This window comes from Sorghum bicolor, chromosome 3 (assembly GCF_000003195.3).
Source record: "Sorghum bicolor cultivar BTx623 chromosome 3, Sorghum_bicolor_NCBIv3, whole genome shotgun sequence".
In the NCBI taxonomy this organism is placed as follows: domain Eukaryota; kingdom Viridiplantae; phylum Streptophyta; class Magnoliopsida; order Poales; family Poaceae; genus Sorghum; species Sorghum bicolor.
The window spans coordinates 11062553-11081129 of NC_012872.2; the positions used below are offsets into that span (position 1 = coordinate 11062553).

Genomic DNA, 18577 nt, shown 5'->3' on the forward strand with positions numbered 1-18577 from the left:
AAAATATAAGTAGACAGAGATTGATGCATAGCCACCAATTTAGAAAGTAATCACTAACTACTAATAACGTGTGTGTGGGCTATCTTCTACCATATCAATTTGTATGACTTGTTTAGAGCATCTCCAAGAGACTTTGTATATTCTTCATAAATGATAACAGTAGCGGAGCCAGGATTTCACAGTTGGGTATTAGTTGGGTATTCCATGTATAAAAAATTTTCAATGCATATGTGCAATAGTAATAGGGGATAAAATTAATACAAAATTAATCCTGGTGCACAGCTCAAGTAGTACATATAATTTTCTTAAAATATATGCTAGGTAAAATATTTGTTTATCCTGGTAACAAGGCATCAGGCAAAGTGAGCCTAGTGTCGCCCCTGTTAATAATCAAAGTGTATATAAATTCTTTATCTATGTTACAAGAACACAATGCAATATTTTTAAAAAAAATCAGAACGCAATAAAAAAAAGAAGAAAACGAAACCTTCAATTCTTACTTTGAAGAATAAAAAATAGATGTGGGATCTTTATGTTTACCTTGTTATTGTTTCAAGCCGTATATGAGAAATGTGTTGAGGGGGAGCCGTATATGAAAAAGCCTGCAAAGACCACTGACCACCGTCGCCGCTAGAGGAATGTCGTCGATGGGGTTTGTTTCTGATGAGTTCATGGGTTGCCACTACTAGTTGTTCTACTAGGCTTAGAGCAACTTCAAGAGTTTAACTATTCTTGTTGTTTATGCTATTTTAGAATTTGTATAGAAAAAGTAGACTCCAACTAATATGATATCTAATTTTGTAAATTAGGAAGTTGGCTTTTTCTTGATTTTCAGTGGCTATATATAGCTTATTACAGAAGCTAACTATAAGACTTTGTAAAATAACAAGATTATTGTAGATCTTTTATTTTTTTAGAAATTTTCTATTCGACAAAATAGCTAAACAATAGAATTTGACAATTAATTTTAGCCAGACTATTGGAGTTGCTCTTAGAGCATCTCCAAGAGAATAGCCAAAAAGACTAGCCAAATTTACCGATTTAGATACTCTCTAAAATAGATTTGACAAAAAGATATTAGAGTACTCCAACAGACTCTATAAAAGAATGGCTAGTGAGGTAGACTATCCAAAAGTAGAGAGCGAATAAGGTGGGATGAAGAGCTGCTAAATTTGAAGAGTTATTTACGGAGTCAAACGTTTTTCCTTCAACAATAGCCAAATTTACCTTTAGAAAATGATTTGGCTAATCTCTTGGAGATGCTCTTATGGGCTACATATTTGCAACATTCAACAAACTAACATATATACTAATTATACATGTGTGTGTATATATACATATATTTGTATTTGTCACAAAAATCATGAGTATTCCATGGAATACAAGGGCATACCCCTAGCGCCGCCCATGAATGATAGGAATACAATTTTGATGAAAAACTACCCTCCAACAGCTTCTCTAAATGGTCATCCAAATATAGCCATTGTCTATTCCGGGTTTTCGCTAGCCAAATATAGAAGACGAAAATGACTCTCTAGAGTGCGCATGAGATTTAGCAAAACTGTTGGAAAGTAAAAAAATATAGAAAGCGATTTTTATACAAATTGCTCTCCAAATGATGATTTAGAGAGCGAGATTTAGAAAGCCTCTTGGAGATGCTCTTACTTGGGGAAGATAACCCATCAACCTTTTTGAATGAAGATAACCCATCAACCTGGAAGTAATTACTAGGAAAAGCTAAATATTTTGGCTAAACTAAAAATTGATGGAAGCAAAGCGATCTTGTCTTTTATGGTCATGCTTGATACTTCACCGTTATTTTATACTGTAAGTGCAAACCAAACAATCAGGTGAATTCTGATGAATTTATACATAGGTTCTTTCAAAGTGATACAGTCGCTGGCAATCAAATCGTATAAAAACAATAAGACCCCTTTCGGGATATACAAAAATTTCCTATTCCTGCACATCTCCTGTGAAAATTAGCTAATTCTTCTACAATTCCTATAAAATTCCTGCGTTCGAAGGGGCCTGATACGGTTTATTTTTACTCAGCTAAGCTTACCCTGAAACTAACATGAATTGAACGAATTTATGTGCGTGCAGCTCAACCTTTGGATCAAATGAACAATAGTAAGCTCATGTCATGTCCATGACCGAAATTAAGATGTGGACATAAAGTTTGCTACTGCTGCTCAGACGGAGAATTAGACGATTGCTTTCCGACACGAGAGGAATGCAAGAAAAAATGCTGCTACCTGTCACCTCCTGCTCGGTTGATATGAGAAACTGTTCCTTATCTGTAATAGTTGAAAAATATGGTACAAATTTTGAAATAAACTGTTCCTTATCTGTCTACTTTTTATATATCCTTAGTATTATCCTTGTAACTTTATAACCCGAACTAAAATACACTAATATAGTGATGTAGTCCAAACTCCCAAAGATGATGTTAGATATGTGTTGAATATTATGTACTGAGTTTGCTTACGCTAGAACTCTGAGTTGTATTTGGCAGTTAGGGATAGAGTTGGTGTTAGTAACCTGGTCTCTTCATAAATATGAGAGGAAAGCTGATGTTGTAACCATGACGACATAGTAACGAGTTCGCGGGAGAGCGGCGGCATGTTGCTAGGACCCTGGGGCAGCCGATGTTGCTAGGATTGGGGAGGAGCACCCGTAATCAATACCCTGAGGATTGGGCTTCGGCTGAACCTCGTTAACAAATGTTGTGCCTCGTATAACTATAAATACCAGCTCTAAAGCTTTGCCAAACAGGGTAGACACAATCAGCAGCCCAACTATGGACCCAATATAGCTATTTGTAATGTATAATCCAGATGCTTATAATCTATAGCCACTATCATGATTCTTAAAATATGCATGAGATCCAAACAGGGCTGTATCATTTGAGGCGTTACAGAATCAGTGCAGCAATGGAATTCCTGCTGATATTATACTCGATTTGCATTAAGGAACTGGCATAATTCACGTTGATCACTTGCTACCATTTCCTACATAGAGGTGAAATTTGAGTATGCTCAACTCAGTGAATACAGTGAAACAAAACACAATCTGACTGTCAAAACGATTCATTTGATAGTATATTTAGTTCATTCACTGCAACATTATCTACTACATGTTAACTGTTTACAGCATAAACCAGAGCCAAACCAGGTGAGAGGCGAGTCTATTCCTGAATCTGCTTAATACTGAATATACAACACCAGTATGTCAAGTATTTACAATACATACATATCTCGTAAGGAGTTCTCATGGAAGCTCTTTGCAAGAGCCACTAGGTGGCTATACAAGAAGCTCTCTGCTGATCTTTTCACATACCGCAAAACTCTACTAGCATGTAAGCATTACAGTACCAAAACTATAAGATAGACTGAAGGTATGAAGTCAAGAGCTCTCCTGGAACGTTTGCGAGCGTGATAATGCTGCTGGATTCGCCTGCAAAACCTGAGCAGCGTCTGATCTCTGTCCCTTGCTCTCGACCTTGGACTGGAAAGGCTTGAAAGTGCCAGGGTCTCCGGGTTTGATGCCAAGGGTGGCCCATATTGAGCTCTTTGCAGCTTCATCAGGATCATCGATCCGGAGTGTCTTGGGAACCCACAGTGATTTCTCTCTCTTCTCCTCTTTCATTGGATTAGAGTCCCTGGAATGTTTACCCAGAGTAGGAGACCCATTGCCCGAGCAGCTGCTGTTGCTTGATGACGACGGTGACACGCAACCATTAGCTCTGATCCATGGTATGTTCCAAGTTGTCACTGGCCATCCAGACAAACAACCCCAAAGCGCAGGTGGCACAAGTGGGTATGGAAATGCTGGACTAGGAAATCTTGAGGCTGGAATCATGGGAGAGTTCATCCATAGAGCTGAACTAGTACTGCAGCTCTCTGAAGCAGAAGCAGGAGCAGATTCGGGCATACTTTTACCTGGCGCCATCACAGGGACATTGTTCCATCCTACATTCCAAGGGTACATGAAAGGGGTACCAAGGTAATATTGTGGCACTGGGGCAACTCCGTTACAATGAACTGGTGCTCCGTTCTTATCGACGTGAACCATGTTTTCAGGCACACCATTGTATGATGTGCCAGGTCCAGGGTTATCTTCCCTATTTTCACCTCTTGGTGCTGATCCAGAGTTGTTTACATTCTGCTCATCAATGTTCAATGCTGACACCATTGATTCACAAAGTGGCACCTCAGGCCCAAATTTTAGAACTGTTTCATTTCTACTGGTTGGCTGTATCGGGGCAGGTGGAGATACAAGAGCTTCAGGGAGCACTGACTTTGATATGTCCACTCTAGACCCCAGCATACAATCAGGGGCCATCAGTAACTGACGGTAGTGCAATGATGAATTCTTACTTTTGCGCCGCCCAGCACCAACAGGTACATTCCTCATAGTGCCCCCTGCAGTCCAGTACCGCTGGCAATTCTTACAGAAGTGTCTTGGTTGATTAACATTGTAATTGTTGTAATAGCAGAACTTTGTATCCATGCTGTTGCACCGAGGACAAGGTAGAATCTTATCTGGCTTCTTAAGTGCCTTGTCCTGGCCTGATTCCTCATTTGATGTCTTCTCATTCTCCCCCTTTGGATCTGATGCTGCTTTATCTTCAGTACTGTTCATCAGGTCCTCGTCTTCTTTCTTATGCTCTGAGGGAGGTAAATTGGCTGGTTCTATATTTTCATGCATTGGTGATCCATTGACTTCCATCTGTTCATCTTTTTTCTCTTGCTGTGCATCAATTTTCATTTCATCATCATGTTCCTTTTGTGGCGCATCGACCTTCATTTCATTATCCTTCTCCACTTGTGGCGTGTCAACCTTGATTTCTTTATCCTTCTCTTGTGGCATGTTAACCATTTCACTAGCAGGTTTCTCTTCTTTCTCATTGTGTTGATCCTACAAGATTAGAGCAAGAGACTCTTATCCAAGATTTTCAATGAAGTGTTTATAGCAGTGTAGCAGCAGGCCAAAGCAAAAGGCAACAGCAGCTATAGCAAGCCATAGTGGCGGATATGATTTGTAGCGTTTTAGTATTATAAAATAACAGAAAACAACAAATATGTGCAGAAGATAATTAGGAATCAACAAGCAGGGAGGGAAAAAAATAGCACTATTCTAAAACCACTAATGTACTCATAAGTTCACCATATACATGGTATTAAAAATGATAAAGGCTAGACATCTTCTCTCATAATTGAACCTTATACGAATACATCAAGCACTTCTCACAGATTTAAAATTCAAACTAAATAGCGGAGTTATTTCTAAGTTATGAGTTATGGTAAATAGCGGAGCTATTCAGAGCTACAGAGTCAGAGCTAACACAGCGAGACAATGACTCATAGCTTAGCATTTGGAGGTCTGAAACAGCTATAGCTGGATATTTAAAACATTACTCTTATTAAAAAGACATCTTGAATTCAAAGAGAAACGCAGTTGGATTTTTAAATGTAACAACAGCATAGAACATTTTGTTTGTGCTCATGTTCAACAAGACAAAGCAAGGAACTTTACATCAATTGTATTTGTAGTCATATTATTTGGCTTTTTTTGTTCTTTTCATGAAGCTTATGAATTTTCCTGAAAAGAAATTTCATTTTGTTAATCAAGGAACAGAGAGCATGGAACTATGGAAGCATTGAATCACTAACAAATCTGCAATGAGCATGCCATGCAAGTTCAAATTAAGTCAGATTGGGATAGCGGAATCCATATAAATCCACAATGTGTTCCAAGTGCAGCAGCTCATAGACAAATTTTATCACACATGCAATGGTACATGAAGCGGAGAAAAATGCACACCCAAACATCGACGAACTGAAATAAGGGATGATTCAAACCTCCTCCCTTAATCCTGTTTCTCACACGCTCCTAGGCGGCCTTGTTTAGTGTCACTTTCCTGATCAAACAAATTTATACACGTCCCCTGTTAACCAAATCAAGACATCTATTTGTCAGGATGAAAAGCGAAGCGCCTAAGCGGCCACTCTTGGACAGTGACAAGGCCATGGTCTTGGTCCATGGAATGGAAGGACCACTCCACCACAAACGGGAGCTACACCTTCACCTTGCACAGATTTCTACCTTTGGACTCCTCAGCAATAACTATTTTGAGGAAGCAAGGCGAGGAGGACAACACCCTACTCTACTGTAGCATGAGCTGCCCCATCTGCACCCCCCAGGAAGCCAACAGCTACAGACTCTTTTGTGGCGGCACATGGATTTTGGACACAGAAGTTTGAGCTCAAATTGAGACTGGGATCAAACCATCAAGGTGCCACTGCCAGTGGCCCCGTCTGAGCCAGTTTCAGCAGAGTGCAGGAACTCAAGGTATTCCTCATTCACGTCAAAAAGAGAGGGGAAAAAAGTGGTCCAGAATTTCGCGCTGATCTTGATAGCCAGCACCTCGTAGCGCCCGCCCACACAAACGAATTCGCCCTGTTCTTAGCTTGAACTTCCAAAGTTCTAAACAACCCCAGACGAGATTCCCGACACTAAATTTAATCGCGAACGAAGAAAAAAAAGAAAGTTGAAAAGAGCGCACAACACAAATTGAACCGCTGATCACAAAAATCGCATCTCCTCGTCCTCCCATCCACAACGGAAGTGACATGACGACTCTGCCATTCGCTAGAGTGACAACGTGATTACGTGAAAGAGATCATATATACTAACCTCATCCGCCGCCGCCGCTAACTCCGGCGCCCGTGGCTGCAGCTCGTCCGGCGGCTGGTCGTGGCTGGGCGGCGGGTCCTCCGCTTCCGTGGTTCCCGGCGCGGGTTCCGGCTCCAACGGGATCACCCGGCCGAAGAGCTTGATCCCAGGATCCTTCTGATCCGACATCCTCGTCCTGCTCCTTCCCGCGAGACCGACAGGAACGCAAGCCGCTGCTGCTGCTGCTTACGCGCTCTCGAAGCGGCGAGAGAGAGAGAAAGAGGAACCAAGCTGGAGAGAGAGAGAGAGAGAGAGGCTCTAAAAAATGGATATAGTAGCTCTTACTCTACATGGGAACGGGGTGTTGTGGAATTGGGGAAAAAACAGAGGAATTTGAGGATTGGGGCCTCGCTCTTAAAAGCGTGTCATCCAAAAGTTCGCGAGGAGTTGCAAATACATCCCCACATAATGCAAAAAATGTTATGTGTGTGTGTTTTAATACTACGGAGTAACATCGTGCGAGAGGTCTAATGATGCTTTCAAATCGCTTAAACAGTTTTCCATTCAGATTTAACCATAGCTCAAAATTTATGATTCTTTTATTATTATTATTATTATTATTATTATTATTATTATTATTATTATTATTATTATTATTATTATTATTATTATTATATATCTTCATTTTTGTGATAGTTCAATTTTCAACCTTAAATTATAAAATCAAACAGTGAGAACTGCAAAACTATTAAAGCCAAACTAAATACAACCCCACAGGCACAACAATATTGTTGTGGTTCTCCTCCCACATCTAGTAAAGTGGTTAGACAAAGCTAAGACTTTGTTTGGATGCAAATGTATTCACTATTCAGTTCAATTCATGTGTGTTGAAAAAAAATTGAGGTCAAACTTAGTTTAATTTTCAGATTAAGGTGAATACATATACATTCAAACAAGTTCTAATAGTTTTGAAGATTTAATGCTTAAAAAATGTGCCACATGGAATGGAAACCAGGGTAGAATAATTGTGGAAATGTGGTTTTGTTCGGTTTCAATAGTTAGTAAGCATTTTTAATGTCTAGTTTTGTAGTCTACAATTAGAAATTAGATTACCATGATATAGATAATGGTTGACAAGTGAAATTTATGATTGTTTTATTTATGCACTTACCTAACACTATCTCTTCTAAACTTTAGTTAAACTTTTCAAAAAAAAAATATGTCAACATGTTTAATGGAGATTTTAAAAAACTATGATAGTATCTTTTTCTGAAAATATAGAAGTTAGAAAAGGTAAGCTCAAGACAAATCCAAATGACCAAATGGATGGTTGGGTAAATTTGAACCAAACGATGAGGATTTTCCTATACCCTAGGTTTGTCGTTGATCAACCATTAATAGTTTCGGCATCGTTGTATCAAAATAAACAACTTTGGTATGCAATTATAGTTTTGCACTACATATCTATATCTATATCTATATCTATATCTATATCTATATCTATATCTATATCTATATCTATATCTATAATGTATCTACAGAGTATATATCTATATCTCTCCTCTTATATTTGCAATCCCCACTAACAATCTATCTGGACATGTAAGTCGTCCATATCAACACCCACTAGCACATCCCTCTTATATTTTGAATCCCCACTAGCAATCTATCTCGACATGCAAGATGTTCATGTCAACACCCACTAGCATATCCCCACTAACTTATGCAATTATGTCTTCATCGAAGCTAATCATATTAGCAAACCACACAATTTACTAACATATATTTAGTTATTCATATCAGAGTGCTAAAAATCTTTATTCGTTCATATAAGTAAATATAACTAATATAATTTCATCTGCTATTCTTCAGCTACGCACGGGGGCATTCTTTCAGTATCAAAAACATCTAACACAAAAAGAATCTTTATTAAAAGTTTTCGGAACTGTAGTACTTTCGTTTGTTTGTGGTGAATATTATCCAATCATAGACTAACTAGGGTTAAAAGATTCGTCTCGTGATTTACAGTCAAACTGTGTGATTAGTTTTTGTTTTCGTCTATATTTAATGCTTCATGCATGTGCCGTAAGAATCGATATGACAGGGAATCTTGAAAACTTTTTGGATTTGGGTTGAACTAAACAAGGCCTAAAAAACAAGAGCAAATAAAAGAGAACCCAGCCGTTACAAAAATCCTTCGGGGTCCAGGGGTGTATGTGCGAGTGTGCGACTCGGCAGTTTCTAACGCAAAAAGGACACAACCCGGTCTGCGAGACTGCGACCGGGAGAGGCGCCGTGCGCGGGAGGCGTGACAGCTGGCGTCCAGGTCATCGGCGCGGGCGGCCGTCAGCCACGAAAACTCGTGGCTGGGAAGGCCGCGCGTGTGACGTCAGCGCTCCGGGGGGTGCGAATCTTGCGAAAAGCGGAGCGCAAAGGGGCGGCCACCAGCCCCCCCGCTTTTCGTTCTTTTTGCGCCCTTTTTCTGCCCTGCAGGCTGCAGCTGCTGCTCGCAAGTCGCATCACGTTTCACGTGCCGCTGTGCCTCTTGTCTCCTGTTCTGGTGGGCCCCGACTTGGCCTGGGTTACTTGGCGTGGTGTGGCCCGTGTGGGCGTTAGTTTTGGCACCGCTTCCAGCAGGCTTCGACGCCCCGGGTAATTTACGCAGTTCACGGCTTGTTTAGTTCGTGAAAATTTTTACTTTTAGCTATTGTAGTATTTTTATTTGTATATATTAAATTATTATCTAATTATAGAATTTAAAAGATTTGTTTCGTAAATTACAGACAAACTATATAATTATTTTTTATTTTTATCTACATTTAATGTTTGAAAATTTTTAAAAACTAAACAACGACAAAATAGAGTAATTCAATTGGTGCGATAAGGATCCACGTGTGGCCTGCAATTCTGGAAATAACGAAGTAATCCCTACTGTACCGATAACTAATACATCCGGCCGCAGCGGAAGCCAAAAGAGCAAACACATGATCAGACTGAGCCCTTGTTTAGTTCGCAAAAATTTTCAAGATTCCCCGTCACATCGAATCTTTGGTCGTATGCATGAAGCATTAAACAAAGATAAAAATAAAAACTAATTACACAGTTTATCTGAAATTTGTGAGATGAATCTTTTGAGCCTAGTTACTCTGTGATTGGACAATGTTTGTCAAATAAAAACAAAAGTGCTACAGTAGCCAAAAAGCCAAAATTTTGTGAACTAAACAAGGCCTGAATTGGTGATCTTTCGAAGAAAATATATTTACGCGGTGCAGTTGTGCATTTCCATTGTTGTAGACTTTGTAGGCTGTGCAGCAAACTATCCTTGGAGGGTTTATGGTTCTAGTCTTTCAGAGTTACGCGCTCAGAGAGACACTCATCGTCTCATCGAGCATGCATGAAGCATGATGAATCAAGCCTTGTTTAGTTCCAAAATTTTAGGTTTTTGGACACTGTAGTACTTTCGTTTTTATTTGACAAATATTATCCAATCATAGACTAACTAAGTTCAAAAGATTTATCTCGCGATTTACAATCAAACTGTGCAATTAGTTTTTATTTTCATCTATATTTAATGTTTCATGCATATGCCGCAAGATTCAATGTGACGAAGAATCTTAAATTTTTTTGGAAAAACAAGGCCTCAACACAAGAAGAAGACAAAGGATTGTAGACCTGTTTGGATTCACTACCACTAGTTCTAATAGTTAACTAGATAAATGCATGTACGTTGTATGCAAAAATAATGTCACAATTACATAAGTATGAACGCTTGAGCTGATCAACTTTATAGAAAAGAACATTAATATTTACAACATAAAATGAGTATCTTATGAATATATATCCTATGATAAATCTAATAGTACTACTTTAGTACTGTACTATAAATCCAAGAGTTTTTTTTCTAGAAATTCGGTTAAATTTAAATTTTTTGACTTAAAACAACTCTAGGAACAGTAAAAATGATTAAAGAATGTGATGTTCAAAACATCTACTATATTTGAACTATAATTTTGCGCATGACCGGAACTAAGAGGAGGAGTTATGTCCTAAGTGTATCAGAGAACCTAAATGCTACACCTTGTTAACAGCGTCTTAAGGCTAACACCAGCAGTTAAGTAGTTCTTGCAATTCTCATAATTGTGTTGGTCGTGTGGTAGTTCTGATTTTTAAAAGTTGCTCTTTTCTTATTCCCTCTGTTCCTAAATATATGTCGTTTTCACTTCTTAAGAAACAACTTTAACTAAATATATATACCTAAAAAATATTAATATGAATTTATTTGAAGTATAAATATTATATGTATTTTCATGTTACATAACTAATATCATCTGTTAATATTTAAATCTAGTTTTTAAATAAATTTATTTAGAGATATAAATATTATATGTATTTTCTACCAATCGAGTCAAAATTTCGGTATAAAAACCAACGGTGAGTATGTGATATGCTTGACCCTTTATAGAAAAGAGCATGTACGTGATCTTTTTATCATATATATAACTTTATAAGCACTTGAGCCTATATGTTTTTTGGAGTTAAATAAACGGGCAAGGTGGCTAACACAGTAACACCTGAGCCTTGGACCCTTCCATTTAGTTGTCGACTTCGGACGTAGGCTTTGTTTAGTTCGTGAAAAAAAATCATATTTAGTCAGTAACATAATAATAATTATTTTATAATATAAATTTGGTCAAACTTAAAAAGAGTTTGACTCTCCAAGATTCTTGGAATGACTTACAATTTGGAATGGAGGGAGTATTTAATTATAGACTAAATTTGATCACCGTCGTCACGGCAAGTGAGTCCTGCTGCTTCCAGAGCTGGCTGTTAGGTCTCACCATCGCCACCGCACGCGAGCCCACCAATGGAGTGGAGATAGCTGAGGAACACAACGATAGAGACACAAAGAGGGTATTTTGGACTTTTTTTACCTTTGTTTGACTGCGTTTGAGGCAAAAGTGGACGAAATAGCTTGAGAGACAAAAAAAGTAAAATGTTCTGACACTAGGTCTATATGAATTTTTTAGTGGTATATAGAAATTGACCATTGTTCGTAATGGCACACGGAGAAAAAAAAAACTCACACAGTTGGTCTGTTGCAATCTTGAGCCCCACGCTGCACCACTAGCAACCCACAGAGACGCGGAGCGGACACAGAAGCGAAGCTGCGATGGAGATGCAGGCCTTGTTTAGATCATACAAAAACCTAAAAACTTAGATTTTTCATCACATTAAATTTTGCGGCACAATACATAGAGAACTAAATATAAACAAAAACAAAAACTAATTGCACAGTTTGTCTATAATTTACGAGACGAATCTTTTAAGCTTAATTAACCTATAATTGGATAATAATTGTCAAATACAAACGAAAGTGCTACAATATCAAAATCCAAAAACTTTTTGGAACTAAACAAGGCCTTAGTTGGTGATTTTTTTTTGCAAAAAGCTACCGTAGCACATTCGTTTGTATTTGAGAATTATTGTTCAACTATGGACTAACTAGACTTAAAAGATTCGTCTCTCAAATTATAGACGAACTGTGTAATTAGTTATTTTTTATCTATATTTAATGCTCCATATATGTGTTCCAAGATTTGATGTGACTGAAAATCTTACCATTTTGCAAAATAGTTCTGAAACTCAACGAGGCCTCACTTTCGGCAAGCATGAGGCAACGAAGAAGAAAGGTTGAGGCCTTGTTTAGTTCACCCAAAAATCAAAAAAAATTTAAGGTTTTTTGTCACTTCGAATTTTGGCGCCACATGTATGGAGCAAAAATATAGATGAAAACAAAAAAAAACTAATTGCACAGTTTATTTGTAAATCGTGAGATGAATCTTTTGAGCCTAATTAGTTCATGATTGGACAGTATTTGCTAAATAAAAATGAAAATGTTATAGTACTCAAAATCAAAAAAAAATTAGAGCTAAACAAGTAGTGAGCAGAAGCAATACTATATTAGGCTAATGCTCTGAGTACTTGTCCCTAATAAAATTGGGCCATGCACGCTGGGAGCCAGCCCTATGCTAAATACTAATGGATCTAAATAGATCTAAATTTGATCAATGGTTAAATAACCTAAGTATGACTTTTTGAAAGCATTAGGACAGTTCCACTGGGAGTTTTATCTGAGTATCGTTCACATTAAATAGACTGCTACATAGGCATTTTAGATGACATGGCAGTGTATTTAAGAAGAGAGAGAAAAAATGGGTTTCATCTAGATGAAACTCTCTTGGCACGATTACTAATTATCTATGAGTCTTGAAATTAAATACCTATAAAACCATAGAATGAAACTCTCCATTAAGGCCAGTCTCAGTGGCTCGTTTCAATGCACTGTTTCCAAAACAAATCCGCTGACAGGGCATCAATGAAACAAATAATGAAACAACATCCACAATGCATGAGTTTTACCTTGACGTTTCCTAGGCTGGTCAAAGTATTTAATTACTGCAAAATGATTGAATCACATGCAAGATGGTGAAACGATTTAGCCCTCAGTGGGGATTTCATCCTGTTTCACCGCGTTGGAAACAACGCCCGCGGGGTTTCACCACGGTGAAACTACTTCTTTCTCTCTCCTCTCCGTTTCATGTAAAAAGTGCAATTTTGCTGACATGGCGCTCTAATAAATGTGCATGACATTCTGGTGAAACCCCCACTGAGACTGGCCTAAGAATGGGTGTTTCATCCAAATTTAATTTTATTTCACATGACATAGCAACCTTGAAAACAACGCTATAAAACTCTCCACTAAGACTGGCCTTATAAGCCTATATCGATTGTATATGCGGTTAAGCTATGAGTAAGGATGGCAGCGGGTCGGTTTTGGTTTAGATATCCGCGGGTTTCGGGTCCAGTGGTTTTGGTTTTGGTGGTAGTTTTTCGTCCACGGTTTTCGGGTTCGGGGCCCCAAAACCGATCGGGTTTGGTTTCGAGCTTGGTTTTTCACCCGTGGATATCCAATGATTATCCAAAATAAATTATTTGGAATTAAAATTTATATTTTATAATATGATAATAATAATTTATTTACTTAGATTATTAAATTTGTTCAAAGTTAACTCATGAAAATATTTATTATTTGTTGCATCTTGTTTATACATGTGAATATGTGTCTATATATCCACGGGTTTCGAATAATCATTCAGGTTTCGGGTATCCGCGGGTTTGGTTTTGGTGCTGAATTTCTACCCGAATCGGTTTCGGTTTTGGTTTCGGGTTTCGGTTTTGGGTGCACGGAGACTCCACCCGATCCAAACCCGACCCGTTGCCATCCTTAGCTATGAGCGAGCGTAGCGTCGTAGCGGGTATAGCGGTCAGCAGTAAGGCCTTGTTTAGTTCCGAAAATATTTTAGATTTTGGTACTATAGTATTTTCGTTTTTATTTGACAAATATTATCCAATTATGGACTAACTAGACTCAAAAGATTCATCTCGTGATTTAGAGACAAACTGTGTAATTAGTTTTTATTTTTATCTATATTTAATGCTTCATGCATGTGCCGCAAGATTCGATGTGATGAAGAATCTTAAAAACTTTTTGTTTTTTGGGGTTGAACTAAACGAGGTCTAAGGCTTTGTTTACATCCAAATTTTTTGGGGTTTTGGTACTCTAACACTTTCGTTTGTATTTAACAAACATTATCCAATTATGAACTAACTAGACTTAAAAAATTGTCTCACGATTTACAGGTAAATTTGCAATTATTTATTTTTAAAATTTATATTTAATGTTCTATGTATGTGTCTTAAGACTCGATGTGATGGTAAATTTTATAATTTTTTTGTGTTTTTAAGTGCATTTAAACAAGGCCTCGAATTCATGTGCGCACAAAGGTCACACAGAAAAATGCTCTAAATTAGCTCGACCGCATATGAAACCACAAGTGGATTTCCACGTATCAAAATCCACTCGCACAGTAGGTGGTCCCGCTGCCGTCGCCACCGCCACGTGGCACCTCCACTGACGTGGGCACCTGGCACATAGGATCTCCCCACAAACGCAATTCCAGCCACCAGTTTTTCTTCCTCTCGAAAATTAAAGTTTGGCCTTGTTTAGTTCCGAAAACTGAAAAGTTTTCGGAACGGTAGCATTTTCGTTTTTATTTGACAAACATTATTCAATCATAGAGTAACTAGTCTTAAAAGATTCATCTCGTGATTTACAGATAAACTGTGCAATTAGTTTTTATTTTCGTTTATATTTAATACTTCATGCATATGACGTAAGATTCGATGTGACGGAGAATCTTGAAAAAATTTTGCTTTTTGGGGTGAACTAAACAAGGCCTGTTTCGTTGATGACGCCTCTCTGCTCGCTCGAAGACGGTGACGCAGCTTTCGTGGGACCCATCTGGAGTCGCTTTCTTCCACGTGGTGCCGTGGGCCCGGGCCAGGCCGCGAAAAATGACGATGGCTGTTTTTTTGGTAGTATTTCCCTTTTTGCCCTTGCTGCCGCTGTTTTTTTTTTCGATACTGCTGCCGCTGTTTTGCATTTCCAGTTTCCGCACCTGCGAGCTGTGCAACTGCGAGGCGAAGGCTTTGTAGCCCGGGAAGATGCTACAATGACTTCGGAGTTTCCCCGAGCTGTGCGTTACGTTGCGCCTCATGTGTTGATCACTTGGCCTTGATCACTGTGTCGACTGCTGACAAGGCATTATTTAAAGCTATTTTGAGGCACTAACAATACAAAAACTATAATATTTTCTATAAATATTAATTGCACCGTCATGTAGACAATCTGTTAATGTGGCAAGTGATTTAATAAGATAGAGAAGAAAAATCCAAAAAACCAGATCCAACAAAGAAATTAGGTATTCACGGTTATCAATGCATAAGAAACTACTTGTAAACTTTATCTCTACTTATGTCTTGTAATGTAGAAAATTTTACACTGATATGAATAGGTTCTTCTTAGTATAATGTTCTATGCTATAAAAACTGCTAATAGTTTTTTTTTGTATTTAGAGTGCTCTTAGGCCTTGTTAGTTGGCAAAAAATTGTGTTTTTGGCTACTGTAGCATTTTCGTTTTTATTTGACAAACATTGTCCAATCATGGAGTAACTAGGCTCAAAAGATTCATCTCACAAATTACAGGTAAACTGTGCAATTAGTTTTTATTTTTGTCTATATTTAAAGCTCTATGCATGCGACCAAAAATTCGATGTAACGGGAAATCTTGAAAATTTTTGCGAACTAAACAAGGCCTTAATTATGAACTGATCCGCTGCACTACCTAAAAGGCCATTGGTCCGAGGGATGTGCTCCAACGTACCGGAGGTGGAGGTGCTTAGGCCAGTCTCAGGTGTTTCAATAGAGTTTTATATGCATTAAATATGCTAATATGACACTATATTAGTAAAGAGAGTCAGGGGTTTCAATAGAGTTTTATAGGCATTAAATATGTTAATGTGGCACTGTATTAGGGAAGAGAGAATGATAAAAGCTTTATTAAAGTAGAGAGAGTTTCATGAAAATAAAATTTTTGTACATAGTTTGTAAAATATGATGTGAGGCGCGGACACGAGGAGTGGAGAGGGGCGACACAACGGTAGCCGGTGGAGAAGGCCTCGGGGAGAGTGCTCGGCTGCTCGGCGTCGTCGCGCGACCTTTTTTTTCCATCTTCCGGATCAGGACGGGCCCACGGCCCGTGCATGCAAGGACGGTAGGTCGAGCGCGGGAAGAGCGACCACTTGTCTTGTCGGCCGCCACCAAGGCCTTGTTTACTTCCACCCAAAATCTAAAAACTTTTCAAGATTTCTCGTCACATCGAATCTTTAGACACATACATGGAGTATTAAATATAAACGAAATTAAAAACTAATTACACAGTTTGGTCGAAATTTACGAAACGAATCTTTTGAGCCTAGTTAGTACATGATTAGACAATAATTACCACAAACAAACGAAAATACTACAGTGTTCCGAAAAAATTTCACAGAGAACTAAACAAGGCCCAAATCCCACGGCGTCGCGTGCTCTACAGACTCCAAAGCCGTAGCCACCGTGTCCCTGCTCACCGGGCCCGCTTTGCACGGACATGGATTGCATGAGACAGGCCTTGTTTATTGGTGGAAAATTTTAGGATTAGCTATTGTAGTATTTTTATTTGTATTTAATAATTATTGTTTAATTATAAACTAACTAGATTTAAAAGATTCGTCTCACAAATTATAGGTAAACTATGTAATTAGTTGTTTTTTATTTATATTTAATGCTCCGTACATGAATCCAAAGATTTGATGTGACGAGAAATCTTTAAAAAATTTAGAAAATTTTTGAGAACTAAATAGGGCTAAAACGAATTTCATAAAGACGGAACTTGTTGTGCTAGAATCTTGAAAACTTGAAACTTCGGCTAAGACAGAATCTTATAAACACTTAGAGTGGCTAATGAGACAGAGTATACTTAGTATTTAGATTAATGGAGAATAATTTCTTAGAAAATTCGTAAAATCACTATATATATATATATAGAGATAATTTTAATATACATCTAATCAGAATTCATTCTATCTTAGTATCTATCCTCGACATTTGAAAAATACTTTTTTATATATTCATATATCCTCTACTCCATCCGTCCACAAATAAATGCACATCTCGTTTCTCGAGAAGTAAAATCTTTTTAAGTTTAACCAAATATATACAAAAATAAACGAATATTTATCATATGCAATATGTATCATTAGATTGAGCATGAAATATACTTTTGTAATATACTTATTCGCATATACAAGTGTTAATATTATTTGCTATATTTTTTGTTAAACTTAAAAAAGTTTGATTCCTTAAAAAGTAAAATGTGTATTTATTTATGGACGGAGAGAGTATTTCGCTCCACTCAAATCTAACAAAGAAAAGAGAATTAGTTTCAAAAAAACAAAGAAAAGAGAATTATGATATGGCCAAGACATTATCCACTTCAAGCGGATCCATTTTCTTCTAGCTGGGCTAAGGACTTTGTAGTCCAACAAACGGGCCGAATAACCCAGAAAGATGTATGGCCCATTCCGGGTTTTTTTTTTCAAGCTGCAATGGCCGATACCGCAAAAACGACCATTGCAGGAATGCCCAAGGCCTGCAATCTAGTAACTCTTAAGATAAGAAAGCTGATGACCATGTTGCTGCTAATGCTGGAGTTCAGTCTGAATCTAACCGCTTGTCCGTTGACATCACTAATAATAACACTGGCTATGCTTTCCGGGCCTTGTTTAGTTCACCCCGAAATTCAAAAAGTTTTCAAGATTCCCCGTCACATCGAATCTTGCGGCACATGCATGAAGCATTAAATATAGACGAAAACAAAAACTAATTACACAATTTGTCTATAAATCGCGAGACGAATTTTTTTATCCTAGTTAGTTCATGATTGAACAATATTTATCAAATAAAAACGAAAGTGCTACAGTAGCGAAACCGAATTTTTTTCGGAACTAAACAAGACCCCAGTGAGAACTAAAAGGTGACGTCAATGGTTTATGCAGTATCCAGGTGCGATCGGCGTCAGTTTGGGAAAAAGCGGCACTGTGCGCAGTCGCAGGTCAAAGCTCCTCCCCCTCGCGGGCCGAATTTGGGTCGACAGACGCGTCGTCAGCACCAAACAAGCTTCGTCTTGTTTAGTTCCTTGCAAAATTTTTGCTTGTCCAATTATAAATTAATTAGATTTAAAAGATTTATCTCATAAATTATATAACTAATTATTTTATTTATATTTAATATTTTTTGTATATATCGTAAGATTTGATATAATAATTTTTTTTTTAAAAAAATGGCTTTTAAGAGAAACTAAATAGAGTGAAAACGATTCTCGATTTCATTTCCCAGGAGCCTTTTTTGCATCCCGAGGCCGGGTTGAAGTGGACACCCATGTAACCAATCACCCAA

General features: G+C 37.9%; 1 protein-coding gene across 2 annotated transcripts; it reads right to left on the reverse strand.

Annotated features, from left to right (window-relative positions):
- LOC8085828 (cyclic dof factor 2) lies at positions 3077–7077 on the reverse strand. 2 transcript variants are annotated; one of them, XM_002457566.2, is made up of 2 exons: positions 6703–7077; positions 3077–4923 (listed from the first exon to the last, which is right to left on the reverse strand). In XM_002457566.2, the coding sequence occupies exons 1-2, from the start codon at positions 6868–6870 to the stop codon at positions 3409–3411; spliced, it is 1683 nt and encodes a 560-aa protein (XP_002457611.1). In that variant the 5' UTR covers positions 6871–7077; the 3' UTR covers positions 3077–3408. The 2 variants fall into 2 exon arrangements, with proteins under 2 accessions (XP_002457611.1, XP_021310871.1); XM_021455196.1 differs by lacking the exon at positions 6703–7077 and adding an exon at positions 5542–6694.